Source organism: Sinocyclocheilus anshuiensis, unplaced genomic scaffold, assembly GCF_001515605.1.
Source record: "Sinocyclocheilus anshuiensis isolate Anshui unplaced genomic scaffold, SAMN03320099.WGS_v1.1 scaffold1384, whole genome shotgun sequence".
Classification (NCBI taxonomy): Eukaryota; Metazoa; Chordata; class Actinopteri; order Cypriniformes; family Cyprinidae; genus Sinocyclocheilus; species Sinocyclocheilus anshuiensis.
In genome coordinates this window covers 1-22,645 of record NW_015542401.1, presented here as the reverse complement: position 1 = coordinate 22,645, position 22,645 = coordinate 1, and the positions used below count along the sequence as shown (strand labels likewise).

General features: G+C 36.9%; 2 protein-coding genes and 1 pseudogene across 6 annotated transcripts; all 3 read left to right on the top strand.

Annotated features, from left to right (window-relative positions):
• Positions 1–1,867, top strand: part of LOC107692930 (translin-associated factor X-interacting protein 1-like) — a 17,115-nt pseudogene extending 15,248 nt beyond the window's left edge.
• Positions 1,868–3,221: 1,354 nt separating this feature from the next.
• On the top strand, positions 3,222–17,267 carry LOC107692933 (nuclear transport factor 2). Of its 5 annotated transcripts, none has more exons than XM_016492137.1 (6): positions 3,222–3,349; positions 5,813–5,934; positions 6,082–6,162; positions 6,399–6,470; positions 11,743–11,841; positions 15,419–17,267. In XM_016492137.1, the coding sequence occupies exons 2-6, from the start codon at positions 5,836–5,838 to the stop codon at positions 15,530–15,532; spliced, it is 465 nt and encodes a 154-aa protein (XP_016347623.1). In that variant the 5' UTR covers positions 3,222–3,349; positions 5,813–5,835; the 3' UTR covers positions 15,533–17,267. The 5 variants fall into 5 exon arrangements, with proteins under 5 accessions (XP_016347623.1, XP_016347626.1, XP_016347624.1 ...); XM_016492138.1 differs by lacking the exon at positions 3,222–3,349 and adding an exon at positions 3,571–3,676; XM_016492141.1 differs by lacking the exon at positions 3,222–3,349 and adding an exon at positions 3,585–3,676 and having other exon boundaries at positions 6,082–6,145.
• A 340-nt stretch (positions 17,268–17,607) lies between these two features.
• LOC107692931 (enhancer of mRNA-decapping protein 4-like) lies at positions 17,608–22,637 on the top strand (the record flags this gene model as incomplete). Its single annotated transcript, XM_016492135.1, has 9 exons — positions 17,608–17,799; positions 18,441–18,597; positions 19,250–19,361; positions 20,427–20,526; positions 20,626–20,812; positions 21,050–21,197; positions 21,322–21,426; positions 21,542–21,651; positions 22,605–22,637. Coding segments are annotated over exons 1-9 (1,040 nt in total), but the record flags the coding sequence as incomplete, so codon positions are not given.
• Positions 22,638–22,645: the final 8 nt, after the last annotated feature.

Genomic DNA, 22,645 nt, shown 5'->3' with positions numbered 1-22,645 from the left:
GTCAAGTCACCTTTATTTATATAGCGCTTTTAACAATACAGATTGTGTCAAAGCACTGTACAGTATCAAATAGGAAAATAGTGTGTCAATTATGTAAAATGACAAGATTAAACACTCAATTTTCAGTTCAGGCATTTCATTATTGAATTTAGTGATGTCAAGGTCCAGCTCGGTTCAGTTTAAATAGTGTCTGTGCAGTCAAGTCGACGATATCTCTGGAAATTAAGTGTCCTCGAATTGTGAAGAATGTTTGTCCATACTGTATATAATAAACGTCAACGGTGATCAAAATAGAGCTTGATTTGTTTTCCACTGCCTTTCATTACAGTGGACAAAAGCATTTTATTTACTTATTATTTTTTTTTTGTTTCATGGAAGAAAGGAAATCATGAAGGTTAGGAATAACATGAGGAAGAGTAAATGATGACAGAAACTAAATATGTGTGAACGGTTTAAAGCACTAAGTTTCTAAACGAAACGTTAAATTTGACATTGGTCACATTATTGAAACTACAAAACGTGCTATTAATGATTATTAACAAGGTTTATAAAACACAAGCTACACATACGAAATATCTTAATAATCTCTAGATATTAGTCAAATAATCTATAAGAAACAGGTGCATACCCATTCTGTACATGTGGTGAACGAAGTTCGAGGTCATGCTCGCGTTGCAAAATGTGCATACCCCAAAATTTGTTCGTAGATTCTCTCTACCCCTATATTGTTCTGTGTTTGCACAGCGTCATGCAGCCGCATAGATCTGACCAGAGGCCTCTGTGGCTTGCATTTTGTATAGGCTATTGTCGCAAAGATTTTTAATTTTTTTGTTTTGTTTTGTTTAATTATAATTCTTATAAAGTCATATCGAGTCAAGCGATATTTAATTTAGATTTAATTTAGAGTTCTCAAATCAAAGTCAAGTTATTAGAAATCTTTAAATTCGCAAGTGCAGTCACGTAACGTTAACTCAAGACCACTTCAGTATCGACCGAAAAAAATAAATCTCAAAGCAGGAAAACCTTAATTGTGTTAATTATTTATTATGTATTACATTCAGCCACGGAGCATTCTGATTATTATCTTGGTCTAGGAACTAACATCAAACCTGGTCTGTCCTAACACTGAAAGACGGTACCAAAATCTAGTGCTGCAACAACTCGCCAATTGAAAAATAATAATAAGGAATATAAAATAGATCAACTTACCATGTGCTTTTTTAATTGGAAAACAGCAGCTCCAGTTGTTCAGATCATCGCAGAATTCAAATGCTAGCCGAAAGATATGATTTGAATTTTTGACTGACAGACACGTTGAAGGGTGGGGGCACACTGGGGGGCCAATCAGTTTTCAGGGGGGGCAAGTGCCCCCGTGGCCCCTCCCCTGTCTACGCCACTGGCGGGGTCAGAAAAAAAACAGGTGGAGAAGAAAAGGCACGTTAACTGCAAAAGATTTAAGAATTAATGTGAAGAATTAAGCGACTGCTCAAAACAGTCTAAATTTATGAAACCTACACATTCAAAACATTATTACTCTGAAATGTTTAATGTAAATGTTAAGTGTAAGTGAACTGTTAAGTAATGTAAGGTCCTTCATGACACTACATATGCTGGGGTGTGAATTTGATAGGTGCTTGATATAAAATAAATGGTGCTTTAAAAAGTCCTTGAAAGTCCTTGAATCTGGTGTTCATGAAAGAGTGGGAACCCTGCTATCGATCCCTCACTGGATTCTGAAACTCTGGACTGGAATATCAGTGTAGCTTTTCAGACAAAGGAGTGTGAATTACAAGCTCCAGCTTTGAACACAGACGTTGTGCTACAGCGTCTCTCTGTGGCTAATGTAAAAAGGGCAGGGCCAAAGTGATGACCATTTGTTACAAGCACATTTCCAATCTTTTTATAGCACACTACACATATAAACCAAGCACAGCACTAGGATATAGAAACACCTCTGTATTAATAGTTTGCATATTGTTATGTAATTAGATAAATCACATATCAAGAATGACACAATAATTAAATAATTAAAAAAATCGTTTAAATAGCCTCATGTCTCTGCATGCTGCTTTAACATGTTTTTATTTTTTGCTTTTGCTTAAAAAGAAAAGTAACTGCCATTTTACATCTAAATCAACAAAGCTATATTCATTTGTATTGTCCGGTACAGATTACTTCATAATTATTTTTAGGTCAGTAAAATGGTACATTTATATTTATTTGCTTGTCAGTTTTATTCTGTTGATTTTTTACAATTTAATGTGATTTATTATTAACAAGAGCTCAATTTTCCACCTGGTAGGCCTAAATGCAAAGAAGCACTGCATTTGTGAGACTAATTGAAAACTAAACTGAAATTTTCTGCACATGTAATTTGAGTTAACAGAACAGAATTTACAACCACAGATTGTAAATAGAAGAGAAACTGCACAGATATGGTTTCTAAGCGTTTCGAGCGGTTCTCGTACTCGAGTCAAGAATCGGTTGCTGATGGTACTGATGCTGTATGATTCTGTGAACGCGGGTGAACTTGAATTATATATTAAACGTAAGTTTAATTACAAATAAATAGGACTGGATTATGCATAGTAAGTGGATCGTGGTTTCTGTAAAACGCTGATATAAGACTAATTTATTCACTTTATATCTATCTCTAAGACATGTAAAATATCGGTTGCACATAAGACTATTCACTTTATATCTATCTCTAAGATATGTAAAATATCGGTTGCACATAAGACTAATTTATTAACTTTATATCTATCTCTAAGACCTGTAAAATATCGGTTGCACATCAGACTAATTTATTCACTTTATATCTATCTCTAAGACATGTAAAATATTGGTTGCACATAAGACAAATTTATTCACTTTATATCTATCTCTAAGACATGTAAAATATTGGTTGCACATAAGACAAATTTATTCACTTTATATCTATCTCTAAGACATGTAAAATATCGGTTGCACATCATTGCCTGTATTTGGGTGCTTTAACAAAACCTAAATGTAGGATCCAAGATGTTGATGATGTTTTAAACTGATTGAAGTTATGATTACTGACTTTATAAGACTATATCGTACGTGAGGACGTAAAAGAACCGGTGAGCCGTTTTTGAACCGGTTCATTGAAACGAACTGTCCGAAAGAACCGGTTCGCAGAAAAGAACCGGACTTCCCATCACTAATCGACAACATGTTTACACTGACTGGCTGTCAAGAACCAAAATTCAAAGCAGTGTGTAAGCGCTTTGCGCATGCTCAAACTGAAGAGGCCGCTCAACTTCTGTTCTCCGCGCGCTGGAATCGCCATAACTGGAACCGGGGAATCGGTTTAGGGCTCACGGAGGTAAGATGTTGGCCACGTATTATTTATAACAGTTAACGTTGCATTTACGCTGCACATAACTACTTTATAACTACTTTATGCAAAGTAGCACTGAGGCTTTTTGCCAAGAATAATCTGAAACGCTAGCGAATAGGACACGCCTATAGGACAGGAGGGTGTCGCGCCTGCATTCAGCTCATATGGCTCTGGGGTATTTTTAGAACGGAACGAGGGTGCGTTTGGTCTAAGTTGACCGTTGATCGTTACTATTCAAACTCCGAGTCGATATTCAAAAGGCAAAGGCCACTTCAACGTAAAACACAACTTTTTCCCATCACGATTTAGCCGGTGAGCTTGTTGTAGACAGACAGCCCAGTGTTAGCACGTCTGCGGCTAAAGCTAAAATTAATCAGTCAGTCCACAGCGAGACCATTGAAAGCTAGCTAATAATCTTAGCATGGCTACTTTTAATGGTTAGTGGCATTCTTGACCAAATAGTGGCAGTAGTTTGACGGAAATTGTTTTAACCACAATTTGGACATCTTCATATGGTCACTGATTGATTTGTAAATGAAGTTAGTACTTGCTAACCGACCAACTAGTGCTAAGAGTCTCTAAAATCCAGCCGAATGCTTTTATATGTCAGTTATTTTGATCGACTTTGACAGTAATCGAACTAGCTTGGTTAGTGTAGTTATTGTCATTCATACAATTACTAATGTATGCAAGAAAGTGTAATTATAGAGAGTTGTCATCAAATGCTCTAAATAACTAAAGACGCATTGTATTCCAAAACTCTACTTGTTAGATGTCACATGTCAGTGGAAACTATAGATATTAGAGTTATTAATATGTTTAAGTTTGAAAGTTGCTGACAAATCAGTATAGGTTTTTTAAAAGGGTGGAGCAGGAGTGTGTTCCATGTGCTTCTAAATAGAAAGGTGTTTATAAAGGTCTGTTCACACTAAAGGCCCGTTCACTTCAAGGACAATAATTATAACGATAAATATATAGTTTAAAAATCATTCTAAATTGAAAAGAATGGAGAATAGGGTACGGTACACACTACTGCTATAACAATCCAACTTTAAAGAGCTCAAGCATTTAGATAACTTTTATAATAATCAGAGGTTTATTGTGTGTTGATGTGAACACTAATATAGTTATCAGTACAGTTATCTTTATAGTTATTGTTCTTTGTGTGTACAAGCCTTAAGGACAACAATTATAAAGTGCTAATAATCATTCTAATTCTATAAGAAGTCCAAACCACAACTATAACCATAACGCTACAGAGGACCGATATCGGAGCAATAACTGAATTAATTTTTCTAGCAGGTGAACTATAAAGACCTTGACAGCCAATCAGAATCCACTTGACTTTAACAGGATTAAAGGAACACTCCACTACAGGTGCATCTCAATAAATTAGAATGTCGTGGAAAAGTTCATTTATTTCAGTAATTCAACTCAAATTGTGAAACTCGTGTATTAAATAAATTCAGTGCACACAGACTGAAGTAGTTTAAGTCTTTGGTTCTTTTAATTGTGATGATTTTGGCTCACATTTACAAAAACCCACCAATTCACTATTGGTTATGTTGGCGGAAGTTAGCCTATTTTCAGGCGCTGCGTAATATCATTGCGCCTGCTGCACCCATGGTATGGCAGCAAAGCCGTATTCAACCGTTGTGAATCGGGCTAAAGTAAGGCGATAGTTTTGAACACTGGCTGGGCATGCACTTGCTCAAATATTGATTTCGGATCATTTTTAATCAAAAAAAGTTACGGACTGCAGCTTTAACAAAACTTATCATAAGCATTGTAGTATTCAAAGTGGATGTCATAACAAATGTCAGTAGACCGGGAAGATTTTACAATGAGCGGTTCATTCATAAATCCGTAAGATCTTACCTTCATGCTGTGGAAATACAGTCTGGAAGACAAGACAATGAGCTCAGCACTGAACAGAGGTGTGGCTTTATAAGGTCTATTTAGTGCCAGAAAAACAAAAAAGGTGCACTCAGTATCGTTAATTTTGCCAATTAAAAACTTTACACACAAAGGAACAGCACTTTGAGAAAAATTATTAAAATTAGCCTATTTATACTCGCATCAAATTACTATCTGTCCTCCTATCTAAAGTTGTTTATTTACTACATGGAGCAGGTTGCTCCAGTATGGGCTCTGCCATCTTGTCATCACATGACCAGCCATATCATGCAATTGATAAGTTTACTTCACATATTGCTTTCAATCAGTGTGTGATGCCCTCAATTGTAAACAAAAGTACATCTTAACAAGCCCAACAGTGTAACAAACACAATACAAATTATAGTGACCACTGGTACTCACTGGTACTATAGGCTTAAAAGCCAGTGCACCTTTAAATGTAGATGAAAGTTTCTGTTTTTTTCTGTCTGTCAGTTTTTGTCAACCCTCAGTCTGTCATATACATTGAGTCATTTATTCTGTCTCCACCAGTGCCTGTAGCAGGGTGAATCAGAATGGGAGACAAGCCAATTTGGGAACAAATAGGATCCAGCTTTGTGCAACATTACTATCAGCTGTTTGACACAGACAGGACTCAACTTGGATCGATATATGTGAGTATTGTATTAAGCTCTTTTCTTCAGGATAGTTCTCTTTTGACTAGTCCCTTAGTCGAGAGAGATGTCAAGTAGAAATGTTTTACTGACTCTGCCTTGCCTTCATGTTAGAGTTCAAAGGGTCACTTGGTTTATGTCTTGCAGAGTGACGCTAGATGCCCAGTAACAAACAAGTTTTGTCATGTGTTCAGCAGAGGAATCTTTTCAGGCCAGAAATGTGGTTCTGTACTGGACCTTTAAAAAGCCTAAAGTGCTCATACATGAACCTATATTTTCAGCAACACATGTTAAACAGTATGTCAAATATATGTTAAACAATACTTATATTGAGGGATATTTGTTGAGTATTTATATAAATGATTTAATATGTATTTATTAAAAGACTGGCCACAGTACTGCTTTGCTGTCTACATTTTAGCGGCTTTAGCTCAACTACATGCTCTTTTTTTTTCTTGTCCTAGATTGATGCGTCATGCCTTACGTGGGAGGGTCAGCAATTCCAGGGAAAAGCCGCAATTGTCGAAAAGCTTTCCGTAAGTATTTGCGTGTGTTTTGTTAGCGTTGACGGTTTGATTGGTTAGGGTTCATTTCCTCTAATTCATTTTTGAAAATAGAGGGTGGGAGTTTTCGCACTATCAACTAGGGGTGTGCGATATATATCGTCTGCGATAATATCGTAATTGTTGTTTTAACGATGTGCGATTTGACATTATCGAGTATTTTGCAAAAACCATTCAAAACATCCCTACAGAGTGCACGCATACATTACGTGAAGTCTAGACTAGTGCGTGTGCGCATTTAGAGTGCGTACTTTCACTGCATGATTCAGTCTATTAAAATGCATTTAGAATGATCACAAATTCAAGACACGATGGCAGAAAATGTATATATTTATACCACTTCATATAGTTATTCAATTTCACACGAAGAGTGCCGTTTTTCTCCAAAAATTACCATGATTACAAATGTGACATTGAATTCAATAAACAATAAGTTAATTAAGAGACTTACGTTTTAGACACCATATTGCCTGTTTTTTGCTCCATTTCGCCAACCAAAAATCATTCCAAATAGTCACCACAAATCAGTTTAAACTTATTGGAAAAGATTAATTTCTATCAGTATGAACTGACCACCACACAGAATATGAAGAATATTAAAAACATTAGGAGTCAGCTGTCTTCAGCAGTCCTTAAGGTACCAGCACAATAACACACTCAGCAAAATATCGTCTAATTATCGTTATCGATAAAATCCCATAAAATATCGAGATATAATTTTTTGTCAATATCGCACACCCCTACTATCAACCAATACCAATAAATACCAATACCAAAAAAATCTCTCAAATCGAAGATATAGTGTGCATCACCAATTAAATATTGATCAGATGTTTAATTACCATATGTTAGGCTTGCCGCGATAGACGGTGCTGACCCGAATTTTACTTTATTTGAAAGTGAAAGTAAAATGCGCACGCCGCTTTTGCAAGCTATTTAAAAGCGAAGGAAAGCGAGGAGCGCCCCTGCCCCCACGGTGATACAGGTATTATCGGTGTTGTCACACGTCGATTAACCGATGGGAAAATTTCCTCACCATCACAACCCTATCATATGTATTGTATATCTGAATCAGAAAGAGTTTTATTGCCAGGTGTTTTTACACGTACGAGGAATTTGTTTTGGTGACAGAAGCTTCCACAGCACAAACAGAAGGACCACGACAAGAGACACAGATAATAAAAATAGGTTAATAACAATATACAAAAAATATTTTAAAAAATACACAATATACAAAGTAGACAATGGATGGTATCTGTGGGTACAGGACATGTTTATGTATTTCCAGTTTTGTATAGGCTACCTATTTAAACTTTATGTAAGTTATTTGTTATTTTATATTAGGCATAGCCTGCCTATAGCATGGTGTATTTTTATTCGTTTTGTTAATAAAATTCTATGTTTTATATATAGGCTAAAGTGAGTTTGACGTTGTATTTTGTTGTTGCATTCAAGCAATTGATGCCGAATTGCCGCTAATTCGAAAGTGAAAGTAAAATGCGCACGGTGCTTTTAAGCTATTTAAAAGCAAAGGAAAGTGAGGAAAAGAGGGGAAATTCAAACGAACTAAAAACAAACAATTGCTTTACGCCGAATTTTACTTTATTTGAAAGTGAAAGTAAAATGCGCACGCCGCTTTTGCAAGCTATTTAAAAGCGAAGGAAAGCGAGGAGCGCCCCTGCCCCCACGGTGATACAGGTATTATCGGTGTTGTCACACGTCGATTAACCGATGGGAAAATTTCCTCACCATCACAACCCTATCATATGTATTGTATATCTGAATCAGAAAGAGTTTTATTGCCAGGTGTTTTTACACGTACGAGGAATTTGTTTTGGTGACAGAAGCTTCCACAGCACAAACAGAAGGACCACGACAAGAGACACAGATAATAAAAATAGGTTAATAACAATATACAAAAAATATTTAAAAAAATACACAATATACAAAGTAGACAATGGATGGTATCTGTGTGTACAGGTGTGTTATGTACAAATGCAAGCAAATGTAAAAAAAAAAAAAGGTATGCGTGTTAAATAAATAGTGTTGTGTATTACACATTTACTGCCAAGTTAACTGTTCATGAGATAGATTGCCTGAGGGAAGAAACTGTTCTTATGCCTGGCTGTTCTGGTGCTCAGTACTCTGTAGCGCCGACCAGACAGCAACAGTTCAAAGAGGAAGTGGGCTGGGTGTGAGGGTACCAGAATGATTTTGCCAGCTCTTTTTCTCACTCTGGAGGAGTGCAGCTCTTGGTGTATCAGCAGCTCCTGTGGCAGGTTGAACTTCCTCAGCTGGTGACAATAGAGTCTATGTGGAACTCCAACTTCAGGTCCTGAGAGATGGTGGGCGCCAGTTGATGGGGTGGGTGCTGGATGAGAATTTTCCCAGCCTTACTAGCTGGTGCCTGTCTGTCAGGAAGCTGGTGAACCACTGACAGACAGAGGTGGTACAGAGAGTTAATTTGGACCAGAGTAGGGTTGGGTACCGTTCACATTTTAACCGGTACGGTATCGGTATCGGTACCTGAATTTCGGTGCCGGTACCCAACGTTTACTCTGTGTAATTACAAAAACATTTATTTCAGTGAAAAAATAAGTCCAAAAGTCTCAATTTCAACATTTTTAACAATAGGGCCCTAAAAACTTTTTTTTTCCCCCAGAAATTCTTATTTTAATTTTTCTGAAAATCAAATGAAGGCATTAAACATTTATTGTAAACAAAACCGCGTTTCCGCCATTCATACATTTTTTATTTATTTTTATTTTTTTTATTCAAGGAACAATAACACACAATATGTTATCAAGAAAACAACATTAAAATAAGAAAAGAAAAAGATAGGCCAAATTATAACAAACAAAAAACAGTTGCCGGGGGAGGTCCGCCATTCATATATACAGAGGCAAGCGGAACATGTAGGATTCATATTTAAACTGTCTTTTTGCATTTTAATATTCACAGACACTAGTTCATATCGCGATTAGAATGAAGTGGCAGACCTACTTTTGATTTATTCGTCCAAAATTGACGAATTCCGTGGCATTCCGCGCCATTTAAGTAAATTACGTTTATATGAATGGACTCCACGATCCCGTCCGCGTTTTCGCAGAAACCATTATGGCGCTAGAAATATAACCACACTTCAGAACATTTCGGCTTGCCCTGTGTGTTGTTTGAATGAGTTGCAGGGGTGACATCACGTCACAGGGTCTCTCTTTCTCTCTCTGTAGTGTATGCACCCAGATGCATTCTCAGGTACCAAAATTTGGCACCGATTGATTTAACGTGAATTGGTACTCGGTAGTACCGATGCAATTCGGTCGGTACCCTTAAAAGTACCGAGTTCGGTACTCAACCCTAGACAGGAGGAGGTTTGGGATAATAGTGTTGAAGGCCTAGCTGAAGTCCACAAACAGGATCCTCACATAAGTCCCTGATCTGTCCAGATGTTGTAGGATATAATGCAGTCCTATGTTGACTGCATCATCCACAGACCTGTTCGGTAAGCAAACTGCAGGGGGTCCAGCAAGGGTCCAGTGATGTGCTGGCCCACCTGAAGGACCAGTCTTTCAAATGACTTCATCATCACAGATGTTAAAGCCGCAGGTCTGTAATCATTTAGTCCTGTAATTTTGGGTTTCTTTGGGATGGGGATGATGGTGGAGAGTTTGAAGCAGGAAGGGACTCTGCACTGCTACAGTGATCTGTTGAAGATCTGTGTGAAGATGGGGGCCAGCTGGTTAGCACAGGTTTTTAGATAGGCTGGTGTAACACCGTCTGGGCCTGGTGCTTTCTTTCTCTTCTGTTTCCAGAAGACCTGACACACATCTTTTTCACAGACCTGAAGTGCAGGAGGGGGTGGGAGAGGGGGTGTTGCTGGAGGTGTTAATAGATCCATGGAGAGAAGGTCAGAATGGGTGTGAGACAGGGTTTTTCAAACCTGCAATAAAACACATTCAAATCGTCGGCCAGTTGTTGATTCTCCACAGTGCTTGTAGTTGATGTCTTTCAGTCCTTTCCACACTGATGCAGGGTCATTGGCAGAAAACTGTCAGCTTTTCGGAGTAGTTCCTTAGCCCCTCTGGTCTCCTTTGTCAGTGTGTTTTTGGCCTGTTTATACAAGACTCTGTCCCCATTCCTGTAGGCATCTTCTTTGGCCTGACAAAGCTGTCTGAGTTTTGTAGTGAACCACGGTTTGTCGTTGTAAGTTAAATGAGTCCTGGTAGGGATGCACCTATAGTATCTCATAGAAGTGAGTACACCCCTCACATTTTTGTAAATATTTTATTATATCTTTTCATGTGACAACACTGAAGAAATGACACTTTGCTACAATGTAAAGTAGTGAGTGTACAGCTTGTATAACAGTGTCAATTTGCTGTCCCCTCAAAATAACTCAACACACAGCCACAGACATGTCTAAACCGCTGGCCACAAAAGTGAGTACATAAAATATTTACAATAATGTGAGGGGTGTACTCACTTCTGTGAGATACTGTATATTCACAGAAACTGATGTATGATGTCCAGAATCCATGAGCTCGTCGTGATCGGTGGCAGCAGCTTCAAAAACACTCCAATCAGTGCAGTCGAAACAGGCTTTTAAATCCCGCTCTGCTTCATTAGTCCATCTTTTTACAGCCCTTATTACAGATTTAGCTGCTTTCAGTTTCTGCCTGTACTAGGTCAGTATAAGATGAACCACACAGTGATCAGAGAGCCCCAAAGCTGCCCGTGGGACAGAGTGATGTGTATCCTTTATTGTGGTGTAACAGTGGTCCAGTATATTACTGTCTCTGGTAGGACATGTAACGTGATGTCTGTATTTTGGCAGTTTACTTGTGAGGTTTGCTTTATTAAAGTCCCTGAGAATGATTATAACAGAGTTCGGATGTTGTTGCTCTGTGTCTGCGTTCTGATCATTCTTACGAGAATGAATGAGGAAAACTCCCGCCGCTGCTCCGCCAACTACAATGTTCAGCTGAATGCCCGAGTAATCAAAAATCAGTAGAAGATGTGTGGTGTGTACTGTCAAATGTTTAACAGTTCATCCCTGGTAAAACTTATTGTTTTTGAAAAACCTCAGACAAGACAAACTAACAAAAAAATTAAAACAACTGGAGAGCTCCTCACCAAGGCAGCCATACGCAGTGCCGTCTTGCTCGCCAATATGCCAAGATATTAAATATCTTTCAGTTTAAACAGTAATGATATACATTATTTTTTGTTTTTACCTTTTTTTCAGAGCCTGCCCTTCACAAAAATAGCTCACAGCATCACAGCACAAGACCATCAGCCCACCCCTGATAGCTGCATATTGAGTATGGTAGTAGGCCAACTAAAAGTAAGTATTTTCTAAATTTAATTTTGACCTCTGACAGTTATGCTATTGCAGCAGCGCTTGAGGTGAACACTTCAGACAAATATGTATTTGATAAGGTCTAGGAGGTCATTCTCCCCATTTGAAATGCATAACATCACCTTAATCGCAGTGACATTTGAATCGAGAGTGGCCGTGGACAGTTTAAGCCTCTCTTGATTGCCCTCTCGCTCCACCTTATGTGACACAGTACTGTGTAGTCAAAGATTGTATAAGCATTTCAGAGCTGTAGAGTATGTGTGTTTGTCTATCAGGCGGACGATGACCAGGTGCTGGGCTTCCACCAGACCTTTCTGTTGAAAAGTATCAACACTGCCTGGGTTTGCACCAATGAAGTCTTCAGGCTTGCCCTGCACAACCTTTGAACTTAAAGGCTCTCGCTGGTCACATGGCCTTTCCTCCTTCTCTTAATGTCTGTAAGGACCAGTGTCCACTTGGGTTCACGCACAGCGTACGGGCCTCTCTACTAACAGCTGTGTTCAGATCAAGCGTCTGTGTAGATTTAGTATGCTATGACATGTCTTATTTGTTCATGCAGGTTTGCATGGTGTGTTTTTTGGACTCCTTTTGCAGTGTGTGTGCATTCTGTGTGCGGTACTTATGCGGTGAAGAAGCAGCACGGCCTGATTGTGCATTTGTAGTCTGCTACTGATCCTGCGGCTGTATACCACAAATTCAACATTAATCCATTATTTTAATTTGAAATCCAAACGTTATTACTGAAAATGCTGTTTCAGCATTGTGATTATCTTTTTACACAGTACAGTAATACAGTCTTTCATAGACATATTCACATTTAAATGCAATAAATTTAAACAACGCATTATTCAATGCATTTTACTACTAGATTTATATATTACGTTGCTCAAGCAAGTGGCAAAACATTTAAACACAGCCTATAGCTTAGTTTTCTTACAGTAAAAGTTAGTAGGCTATCACAAACATTTTAAATGAAAACTTGCCACTGACAGAAGCATTCGACTCTCGTGCATTTTCTTTTGCATTTAAATCTTTATTACAAGCAATTGTGCCGGTCATGAAGTTTTTTCTACCTCCACGAGTGTCATTTATTATGTTACCTTGCTTATCTAAAAGTGCACTTTTCCCGGGGCCCGTTCTTCGTACCTCGCTTAACACATCTGAGATTATTTGAAAGATGCCAGATCTTCTAATCGTGATAACTGATCTCTGGCGAATTTGGTTCTTCAAACGAATTTGTGGATTTGATTAAAATATCTGGATTAAGTTGTCTAAGATTAGTGCGCGTTCTCATGTTCCCCGTAAAGGGCAGATGTACCGTTACTCGAAACCACGATCAGCAATGCAGCGATTGGCTGGCCGCAAGACAGCAACATAATGACATCATATAATTTAAAAAAACACCTGACAAATTTCTGGACCTTTATAAGGAAACAGCCAAGTGAACAAAACTACATAAATGTTATAATAAATAAATAAAATGTGCACTGTTGTTATTTATTTATTATTATTATTATTTTTTTTTTTTTACATGATTCCCAATTATTTATATTCACGATTTCTAGTATTTGTACAGGCTTTACTTATTTCAGTGTTGTAATTAGCAATTCATGTAATTTTATCTTTGAAGCAGATTTGTTATGTGACAGCGTTAATTAAAGTTTCTTAAGGGTCAAGATCAAGTTATCTGCATCTCCTGCGCTCCATCAAGCCACTCCCATAATAGCTGTCACCAAATTAAAAATTAATTCACGACTCAGATTAACTGTATAGCATGTGTGTAAGACTAATACAATTATAAAGTAATTATTTTATCACGAATAAATATTTCAGTGAGTAAAACTGGCTGTATCTATAGTATTATAGATTGCACAACATTATAATATTATTTTCAAATTAATTTATAAATTATTATTATTTGAAATGATTGTCCCAGGATTAGTAGGGTACTCTTGTAATAGAGTAGCAGTGGCTGGGACAGATTTTAAATATAAATTCCTCTTAAAAAGATGCAATCGGGCAGGTTTAAGTTTACGGACCTGTTGCTATGACAGCAAGTCCAGGATGAGCTTCGAAGAACCAAATAATCCAAGATCATGCCAAATTGTCAACAATCAAATCCAGCTAACTGAGTTAGCGACGTACGAAGAATGGGCCTCTGGCTTTAAACCTAGCCAAAAAGCCATGTGTTGACTGTGAAACACAGTAGACTTTAATTATGTGCATTTATGCTATATTTTAGCGTCAGTCCATGTTAATTTTTTACCCCGAACAATGCGCTGTCACTTTAATTCAGAGCGTGCAGCACAGCAAAAATAGACTCGATGTGAAAACAATAGCTGCACTGCTGCATATGCACCACTCCTGGAGCACATTGCCGGACCGCATCCGTGTGCAGTGTGAATGCTCTACCTTGTTAACATGGGCACAGAAAAAAATACACACCTCATATGCACTGCAAACAGAGTATGTGTGAAACGGGCATAACAATCAGCTTTTATTTTGACCTGTCTTTATGTGCATCTAATACTTTATAATGAAGTGTTCTGCATTTTAGTCAGAGTTCCTTCACATGAAAAACTAACGTGACATTGTTCAAAATGGGTGAAACATGGCATACTTAAGATCAGATGTGTTTCTATTGAGCTTTTAGATTCTATTTATAAAGATGCAGCATAAAATGATATAGAAATGAATAGAGATTGACTATTGGGGTAAAATAAGTGTTATAAAATCATGATTTTGAATTACTTTTTATATTTTCTTTCTAGTTTAAGTATTAGTAATTTTGTGCTTTTGTCACTTTTATTAGGTTTCTTTTTTAATTTTTATTCTAGTTTTAGTAATTTTAGTACTTCAACTTATTTTTTAATTTTAAGTTTTTTTTTTTTTACTTGATTTCAGCTTTCTTTTTAATTAACAAAAAAAAATATTGTTTTAGTTAGAGTTGTTTGGATTATCTTGCACAAAAAGCATTTTATAACCTTGTGACTTCTTTAAAATAATTGTTCGAGTTCCATCAGTATGTGGCATGTGTGTATTTAATAAAAACATGGTCATAATAACTTAATATATGGCCAGTTTACATTACATACAGTAGGTGATGCCTTGTCTTGGATCATTGTTTTATTTGTGGCGATTCATTAGTGAAGATCATTTCAATTTAAGTTTGTGAGAAACTGACCCAGATTGTTTACCCCACCACATTTTGTCATGTTTTTATTTGTTTCACCATCATCGACCAAAGTATGCTGTAATTATGTAACATTATGAGAACTGAGAATAAAAAATTATGTAACATTGTCTTTAGCTGGAAAAAAAAGTGAATATTGTGACAGACTATGAGCCTTTAATTAGTCGTGGTTCCTTAATGCAGCTTTTGTCTTTACTTAGCTGAACTAATATGCTTTAAAACTTGCTGAACATGTCTGAAAACTTGCATGTTTTTAGTTTAACAGCATTTGAATTTTTACCCCAGGTTTAATTCCCTTCTCTTTAATGAAGTGTTGCAGTTGTATGAGAGCCTCCGTTTAAGTCTCCTCTGTGTTTCTGCTTTGTCTAGGCAGATGATGACCCCATCATGGGATTCCATCAGAGCTTCATCCTGAAGAACATTAACGAGGCTTGGGTTTGCACCAATGACATGTTCCGCCTGGCGCTGCACAATTTTGGTTAAACGCCCCATGGCTAGCAGGAGGGAAGTGGGGGAAGGTGGAGGATGGGGTTCCGCCCTGATGACGCCTGAACCTGTCAATCATCCCACTCAAGAGAAACAGCTCCGGATTACAGCAGTCAATCACAGAAAACATGCAGGCATATACTGTACTGCCTCTACTCCAGAAATGACATGTTTCTTTGCTGAAAGCCCACACATCCATCAAACTGACCCTTTTCCTTCGCCAACCTGCATGATGAAGGAGAACTTAAATATCAGAGGACGCCCTGACCAGAACGAAAACATATTGACCTAACCTCGGATGCTTGATATTTACAATTTAGTTGCTGATTTTGACTTTGAAATAACAACCGTCTTACTGCCTATCTTTGCTTTAGTACAACATGTGTTCAGCTTGTTTTTAGAATATGCTCCTTGAAGTTTAAATCTTTTTTTGTTTTTGCCCCACTTGAAAATTGGTGTGATGTCAGGTTGCTCTAGCTAGCCAAAGAACACCACCCTAACTTCCCCTTCCCCTCAGACCAGTGTTTTTCCCACTTTCTGCTCACTGTTCTGTGACAATAAGTACCAAGCCAAGATACACAATAAAACATCTGAATTTTTCTTAACGTCATCATCTTGTTCATCCCCCTGTCTGGTTTTGCATCTAACTTTTTTCCTCTTTTCTATGCTTGTCTGTTCATGTTTTTGATACTGCTTCATATTAGATTCTATCATTAAGATTATATATAGATTTATTTGAGCAGAGCAGAACAAGATGGAGCTGTTATTTCTCTTTTTACAGGTGGCCAGTGTTTCCTGAACCAGTTATTTAGACTAAAATAATAACGTTGGCTTATTTGGTAGAACATCACTATGATTAGCAACGGATTACATGTCATTGTTTTCCAAAATTTTCCTAACCTTAAAAATGGTAGAATCATAAATGGATGCTCTTGTTAAAGAGGAAAAATCGTAAGCATCCTCTAGTTATGCCACATCAATAACGTAAGTTTTGCCAAGGTTAAGAAAGAGTTTGAAACAAAACGGGGGGGGGGAAAAAAGCCCAGATGAATCTTCTCAGCACTTTTATTCTTTCATTTGCCCTTTTGTTTTAGTTCAGAGGTTTTGCTTCACCTGTTTTCCAATGATGCAAATCTTGAAGTAATGGCATGTGGGATGTTATGTTTCATAAGCTTGTATGAATGTAAATGTCATCGAGTTTGTAGTGTGGCCAAAGCTGTTATCACCTTCCATATTTAGGGTTATATTTGGACATTTCCAGTACAAGAAGGATCACAGACACAAATCCTGAAACATGACTAGTTTGTGGGAATATGAGATGACTATTTTCTCGTTTCCACAAAATGTTTACACTAAAGGAGTTATGTTCATTGTTTCAGATTAGAAAAATCATATTCACAAAATATGAAGGCCTTTGTGCCAAGTGATGGTACAGATATTTTAGAAAGAGGTCTTCTGCATTGTGGCTTTTTGCACTGAAATATCTAGACAGATCTGCTAGAACATCAGTATAATGAGTATGTTTCTTGCATTATATTTTTGCTGGAATACATGTATTGTACATGTACTTCATGCTTGTTTGACCCTGCAAATATCCACTCTCTGTGGTTTAAGGGCAGGAGCAAAAGAACACTTGATTTTCCAAACAAAAACAACAGTAATACAATGTGAATACAGTAAGAGATACTTCAGTCGCCTACATGTATGTGGAAATAAATGAGATCAAATTAAAGTGTGCTGTTACGTTATTTCTATAGATGGAGGAAATAATTGAAATATATTTTTCTTAAGTGATTTTCTGACAACCACTAATAAAAAAGTAATCATAATACGTTTAATAATTATAATAACACGCCAGTAAAATATAAATATGAATATAAAGGTATGAATTCATATATAAAGGTATGAATATATAGAAAAAAATATAAAGGTATGAATTAGTGATCTCTAAAATAAGATTCTCTTAACAAAAGTTTTATTCAAGAGTGCCTGTCAAATTAGGTGATTCACTCCGGAACCGAAAAAATCCTGCCAGCAGAGGCGGGGGAATGAAATGCAGGGAACGCTCAAAGGAAGTTTACGGACGGTTGCAAGCTTTTATGAGGCGAGCTCAGACACAAAATTAAACTTGAGAATTTGAGAGTTTCCAGTGGTTTAATTCCCCCTTCCCTACTTTATGGCTTCCAGTTCCAACATGGACATAGAGGGCGCGACCCAGCACCTTCGGGACATCTTAAAACTGGATCGTCCCGGTAATTCGGCCGGTAAGTTGCCGGGGAAGGGAGCAGCTAGGCCGCGGCGCGATGATGCTGCGCAGCGCCTGGTTTCAGCACGAGCCACCTGTCTGTAGTCGCTCAAAAACGCGGGACAGCGCTAACTACACTGTATAAGTGACAAACATCATGTTTTGTGTGTTAATTTGATTGAAAAAAGCAGTGGTAATGTAGCATGTAAGGGCTAAACTCCTGCTGGTGCAGCAGCAGCTTTGCTCAGACAGAAAGAGTTGTGTATTAATTGCGACATGAACATACATGTTATTCAAAAGTTTAATGCATTGCATATTCTTCACTATGCAGCGACTTGATAACCGTGACATTATAGCTTTCTAGGCGAAGACATGTCAATTCTAAAGGACGGTTTCAAAACCTATTCAACTTTTTGTTCATCGTTACAAGGTTTTTAGAACAATGCATATACAATGTTACACACATTTATATATATATATATATATATATATATATATATATTTGTGGGGGAAAAAATACATAATCAATATATACTAATGGGAGGGGAAATGTTAGTCAACCATAGATGGTGATGCACATCATTGAAAGTCACAAAAGTAATAGTCAGAGAGTGCACTATTGCAATTTTACGACTTGATTTCAGTCATATAATTCCACAGATCCCTCTTTGGTAGAGAGCCAGAGAAAACCATCTTTCAATGGAGAGTTGAATGGTGTTCTTGGAGCGGATCTTATGGGAGCAGGAGGACTTGCGGCAATGGTGGAGCCAACTACTCACAACTCAGACAAACTTAATGGACAGGACACGCAGACTATGTATGTTTTGCTGTCATTAACACTGTATATAATGTTAAATGCATTCTTTAGCAAACCATTAGTGTTATAATATTGTCATTATCTTTTTATGAACTGTAATTTTTATATACTAGACTTAAAATGTTTTTCTTTATAATATTTATACTACCATTCAAAGGTTTGGGATCTGCAAGATTTTTAAATAAATATCTTAGGGTCACCAAGCCTGTGTTTATTTGATTGAAGATACCGTAAAAACCTTAATATTGTGAAAAAGTATTACAGTTTTAATATATTTTAACATTTAATTTATTTCTGTGTTGACAAAGCTGAATTTTCAGCAGTCATTACTCCAGTCACATGATCCTTCAGAAATCATTCTGAAATGCTGATTTGGTGAACAAGAAACATTTCTTCTTATTATGAATGTTGAAAACAGTTGTGCTGTTTAATAGTTTTTTTGTGGAAGCAGTGATGAATAGAAAGTTGAAAAGAACTGCATAGAAATCTTGCAATGGAAATGTTTTGGAACATTATGAATGTCTTTGCTGTCACTTTTAATTGGTTTAATGCATCCTATGTATGTTGAATGAGCAGGTTTATGTATAGGTATAAATACAATTTGAGCTCTTTATTGTCAATAAATCCATATGTCTGTTTTTTTTTGTACCAGCTGTCTTTCAGGAGACGATGGGTCCACCTGTGTCCCCATCAGAGCAAACAATGTGGAAATTGTGTCCAGTCGTGACTCTAGTATTGACAGTAAGGCTCGTGGCAGCAACAAGGTGTGTAAATTAATGAACTTGTGCAAAAGTGTTTATTATTAACAGTTCAGGCTTTCACTGTCATGGAAAACCTAGAAAAATCAGGGAATTTTCATTTTGTATTTCCAGGTCTGGAAAAGTAATTTGAAATTAATAAAATCATGAAAACCATGGAAAATTCTAGTCCGTAAATCTTCAACTTGTGCTCAGATATTAAATATTTGCTTGGCTAGAAATCGCTATATAATGATTTTTAAAAATAAACTATTGGGAAAGTCATAGATATTAAAGGGGTGCTATTATGCTTTTCCACTTTTTCAACTTTAGTTATTCTGTAATGTTGCTGTTTGAGCATAAAAAAGATCTGCAAAGTTACAAAGCACAAAGTCTAATTCAAAAGGTCATATTTTATTTAACAGAAATCACTTTTCAAAAACTACAACGAACGACTTGTTTGGACTACAACGCATATTTTCCGGGATTTGTGATATCACAAATATCGACGAATGGGACGAGACCTGGTTGAGCTGCGCTAGAAAAGGCAACGAGTGTTATCACTATATGTCGGACTAGAGAAGGCAACGAGTGTTATCACTATGTCGGAGACACGCTAGCTTTCCCAAGGCAGACGAACTTAGAGTGGCTACAATCATCTGGGTTTAAATCGCGCTTAAATTGATTTGATTTTGAGCAATATTTACACTGAAGCTGCAGGCGGCTATGGTAAGGGGCATGACATTTCCCGACCAGACGCCGAGTGCTGCCAATCACAACACACACTGGCCCAGCTAACCAATCACAGCACATTTCGTATTTCAGAAGGCAGGCTTTCATTTGCATCATTTACAGGAACTATTCGAGCCGTTCATGCCAGACTGGGGAGAGAGGTGTTGTAATAATGTAAAATATGTGAAAAATAATGTTTTTCGAACAACCGAGTATGAGAGCCTGTTCTAGTACACCCCCAAAACAAAATCAAGACTTTGTAAAAGAGCATAATAGGACCCCTTTAATAGGTCAAAATGAGTGGAAACTCTGAAAAAAAATTTTATTCTCTAAATCTTTTCCTCATGACTTTTCTTACAGGTTAAAATTCAGCCAGTGGCCAAATATGACTGGGAGCACAAATACTACTATGGCAATTTAATAGCCGTGTCTAACTCATACTTGGCTTATGCCATCAGAGGTCAGTTTGCACGCTGTCCATGGCTCATTTAGCACAGTCCTTTGAATAAAATGTTGATTGGATTCAGCTGAATAGTTTGTAATTGCTTATCGCTCACAGGTGCAAACAATCATTCTATGATCCGAGTGCTGCGGCTGGGATCAACGGAGCGTTCGCTGCTGAAGGGCTTCACAGGTGCAGTCACAGACCTTGCTTTTGCCCACTTGGACTCCACCCTGTTGGGCTGCGTGGATGAGGCTGGAAACATGTTCATTTGGCAACTCACTAGCCACAGCAGCAAAATACAGTATCCGCTGTAGAATGAAAACGAATAATGATAAAGATTTTTCACATTTCATTACTAAATAATCAGGAGCAGCAGGTTAATTAGACCACTAATTAAGTTTTTTTTTTTTATCCAAAAAAGCCAAATTGTAATGAATATTATTTCTATATATAAAAAGTCTGGATCTACATGTATTGTAGTATAATACTAATGAGCAGGCGAACTGTGATATTTCTCCTTAGCATTGATGTTTCTTAGAGATGAAGTGTTAGTTCACATCCGAAGTCCTGAGGACACTCCACTAAATTCCAACCGCAGACTCATCTGGTGTCCCTTCATCCCGGAGGACAATGATGAGAACCCAGAGGATGCGTGTCAGACATTGGCACTCCTTCATGAAGACAGAGTGTGTTTTCTCTGGAATTTGACAGTTTTATCACTTTCTTTCCGAAATGTCCTCATATTATTAGATTTAAAGTGTTTTTAACACTATTACTCTCCTAACTGGATTTTTTTTCTTGTACTTGTAGGCTGAGGTTTGGGATCTCGACATCCTCCGATCCAGTTACAGTTCATGGCCTGTGGATGCCACTGACCTGAAAGAGGGTTTCATCACCATTAGAGGACACACAGCAGTAAGTCCTTCTGTCTTAGCTTAATGCTGTGTCTGCAGTGTTGTATTAACTAATTAAGAAATTAGATTTAATGTAATTACGATAGCACATAAGTGAGTTATTTCTATTTCTGCAGCGCATTAGTGAGGGAGCGCTGTCCCCTGATGGCACTGTCTTGGCCACAGCCAGTCATGATGGATATGTGAAGTTTTGGCAAATCTACATTGAAGGACAGGACCAGCCCAGGTACATGTCTGAGACATTATGAAATTGAACATACTCAACTGTTCAAAATTTGAGATCAGTAAGGTTTTATTTTGAAAAGAAAGAAATGAATAATTTTTTTCAGCAAGGATGCATTAAATTGATCAAAAGTGACAAAGCCATTTGTAATGTTGCTGAAAAATTCAATTTCAAATAAATATTGTTCTTTTGAACTTTCTATTTGTAAAAGAATCCAGAAAAATTTTCTTTTTTTCCCACAAAAATATTAAGAACAACATTTTCAACATTGATAATAGAATCAGAATAAATTCTGATAATAATAGATCAGAAATGTTTTTGAGAACCAAGTTAACATATTGAAATGATTTCTGAAGGATCAGGTGACACTGAAGTCTGGAGTAATGGCTGCTAAAAAAAATTATGCTTGCCATCGTAGGAATCAATTACTCATTGAAATAAATCTTTACATTTATTTATAGTAATATTTCACTGTTACTGTTTTTATTACTGTTTTCATTAAGTAAATGCAGCTATGATGAGCATAAGAGACTGCTTTCAAAAACACAAAATCTTACCAACGAACCAACCAAACGGTAGTGTATAAATATTAACACATCAAACAGTGGCATGTAGCTTTCAAGTATTTCTCAGTTATTTAAACATTTATTGCTTTTAGTTGTCAAGGAAAAATGTGCTAATATTTTTTTTGTGCTAGTAATTTAAATACTCTGTGTACATTAATGTTATTAAATGTATATTATAAACATTTGACTAATTACCACATAAATGTGTTGTTGTGGTATTTAATGTCTTTAATATATAATCAATAATCAATTATACTGTTAATAATTATTAACAATATTACAGTAATAGTTTGATATATTTTTTTTCATGATTTATTATACTTCTAAAGCTGTCCTATAATTAAATCGATAACCTTGTGAAAAATGTAAGTAACCTTGCTCCTTTTGCAGATGCCTGCATGAATGGCAGCCACATAATGGACGGCCTCTTT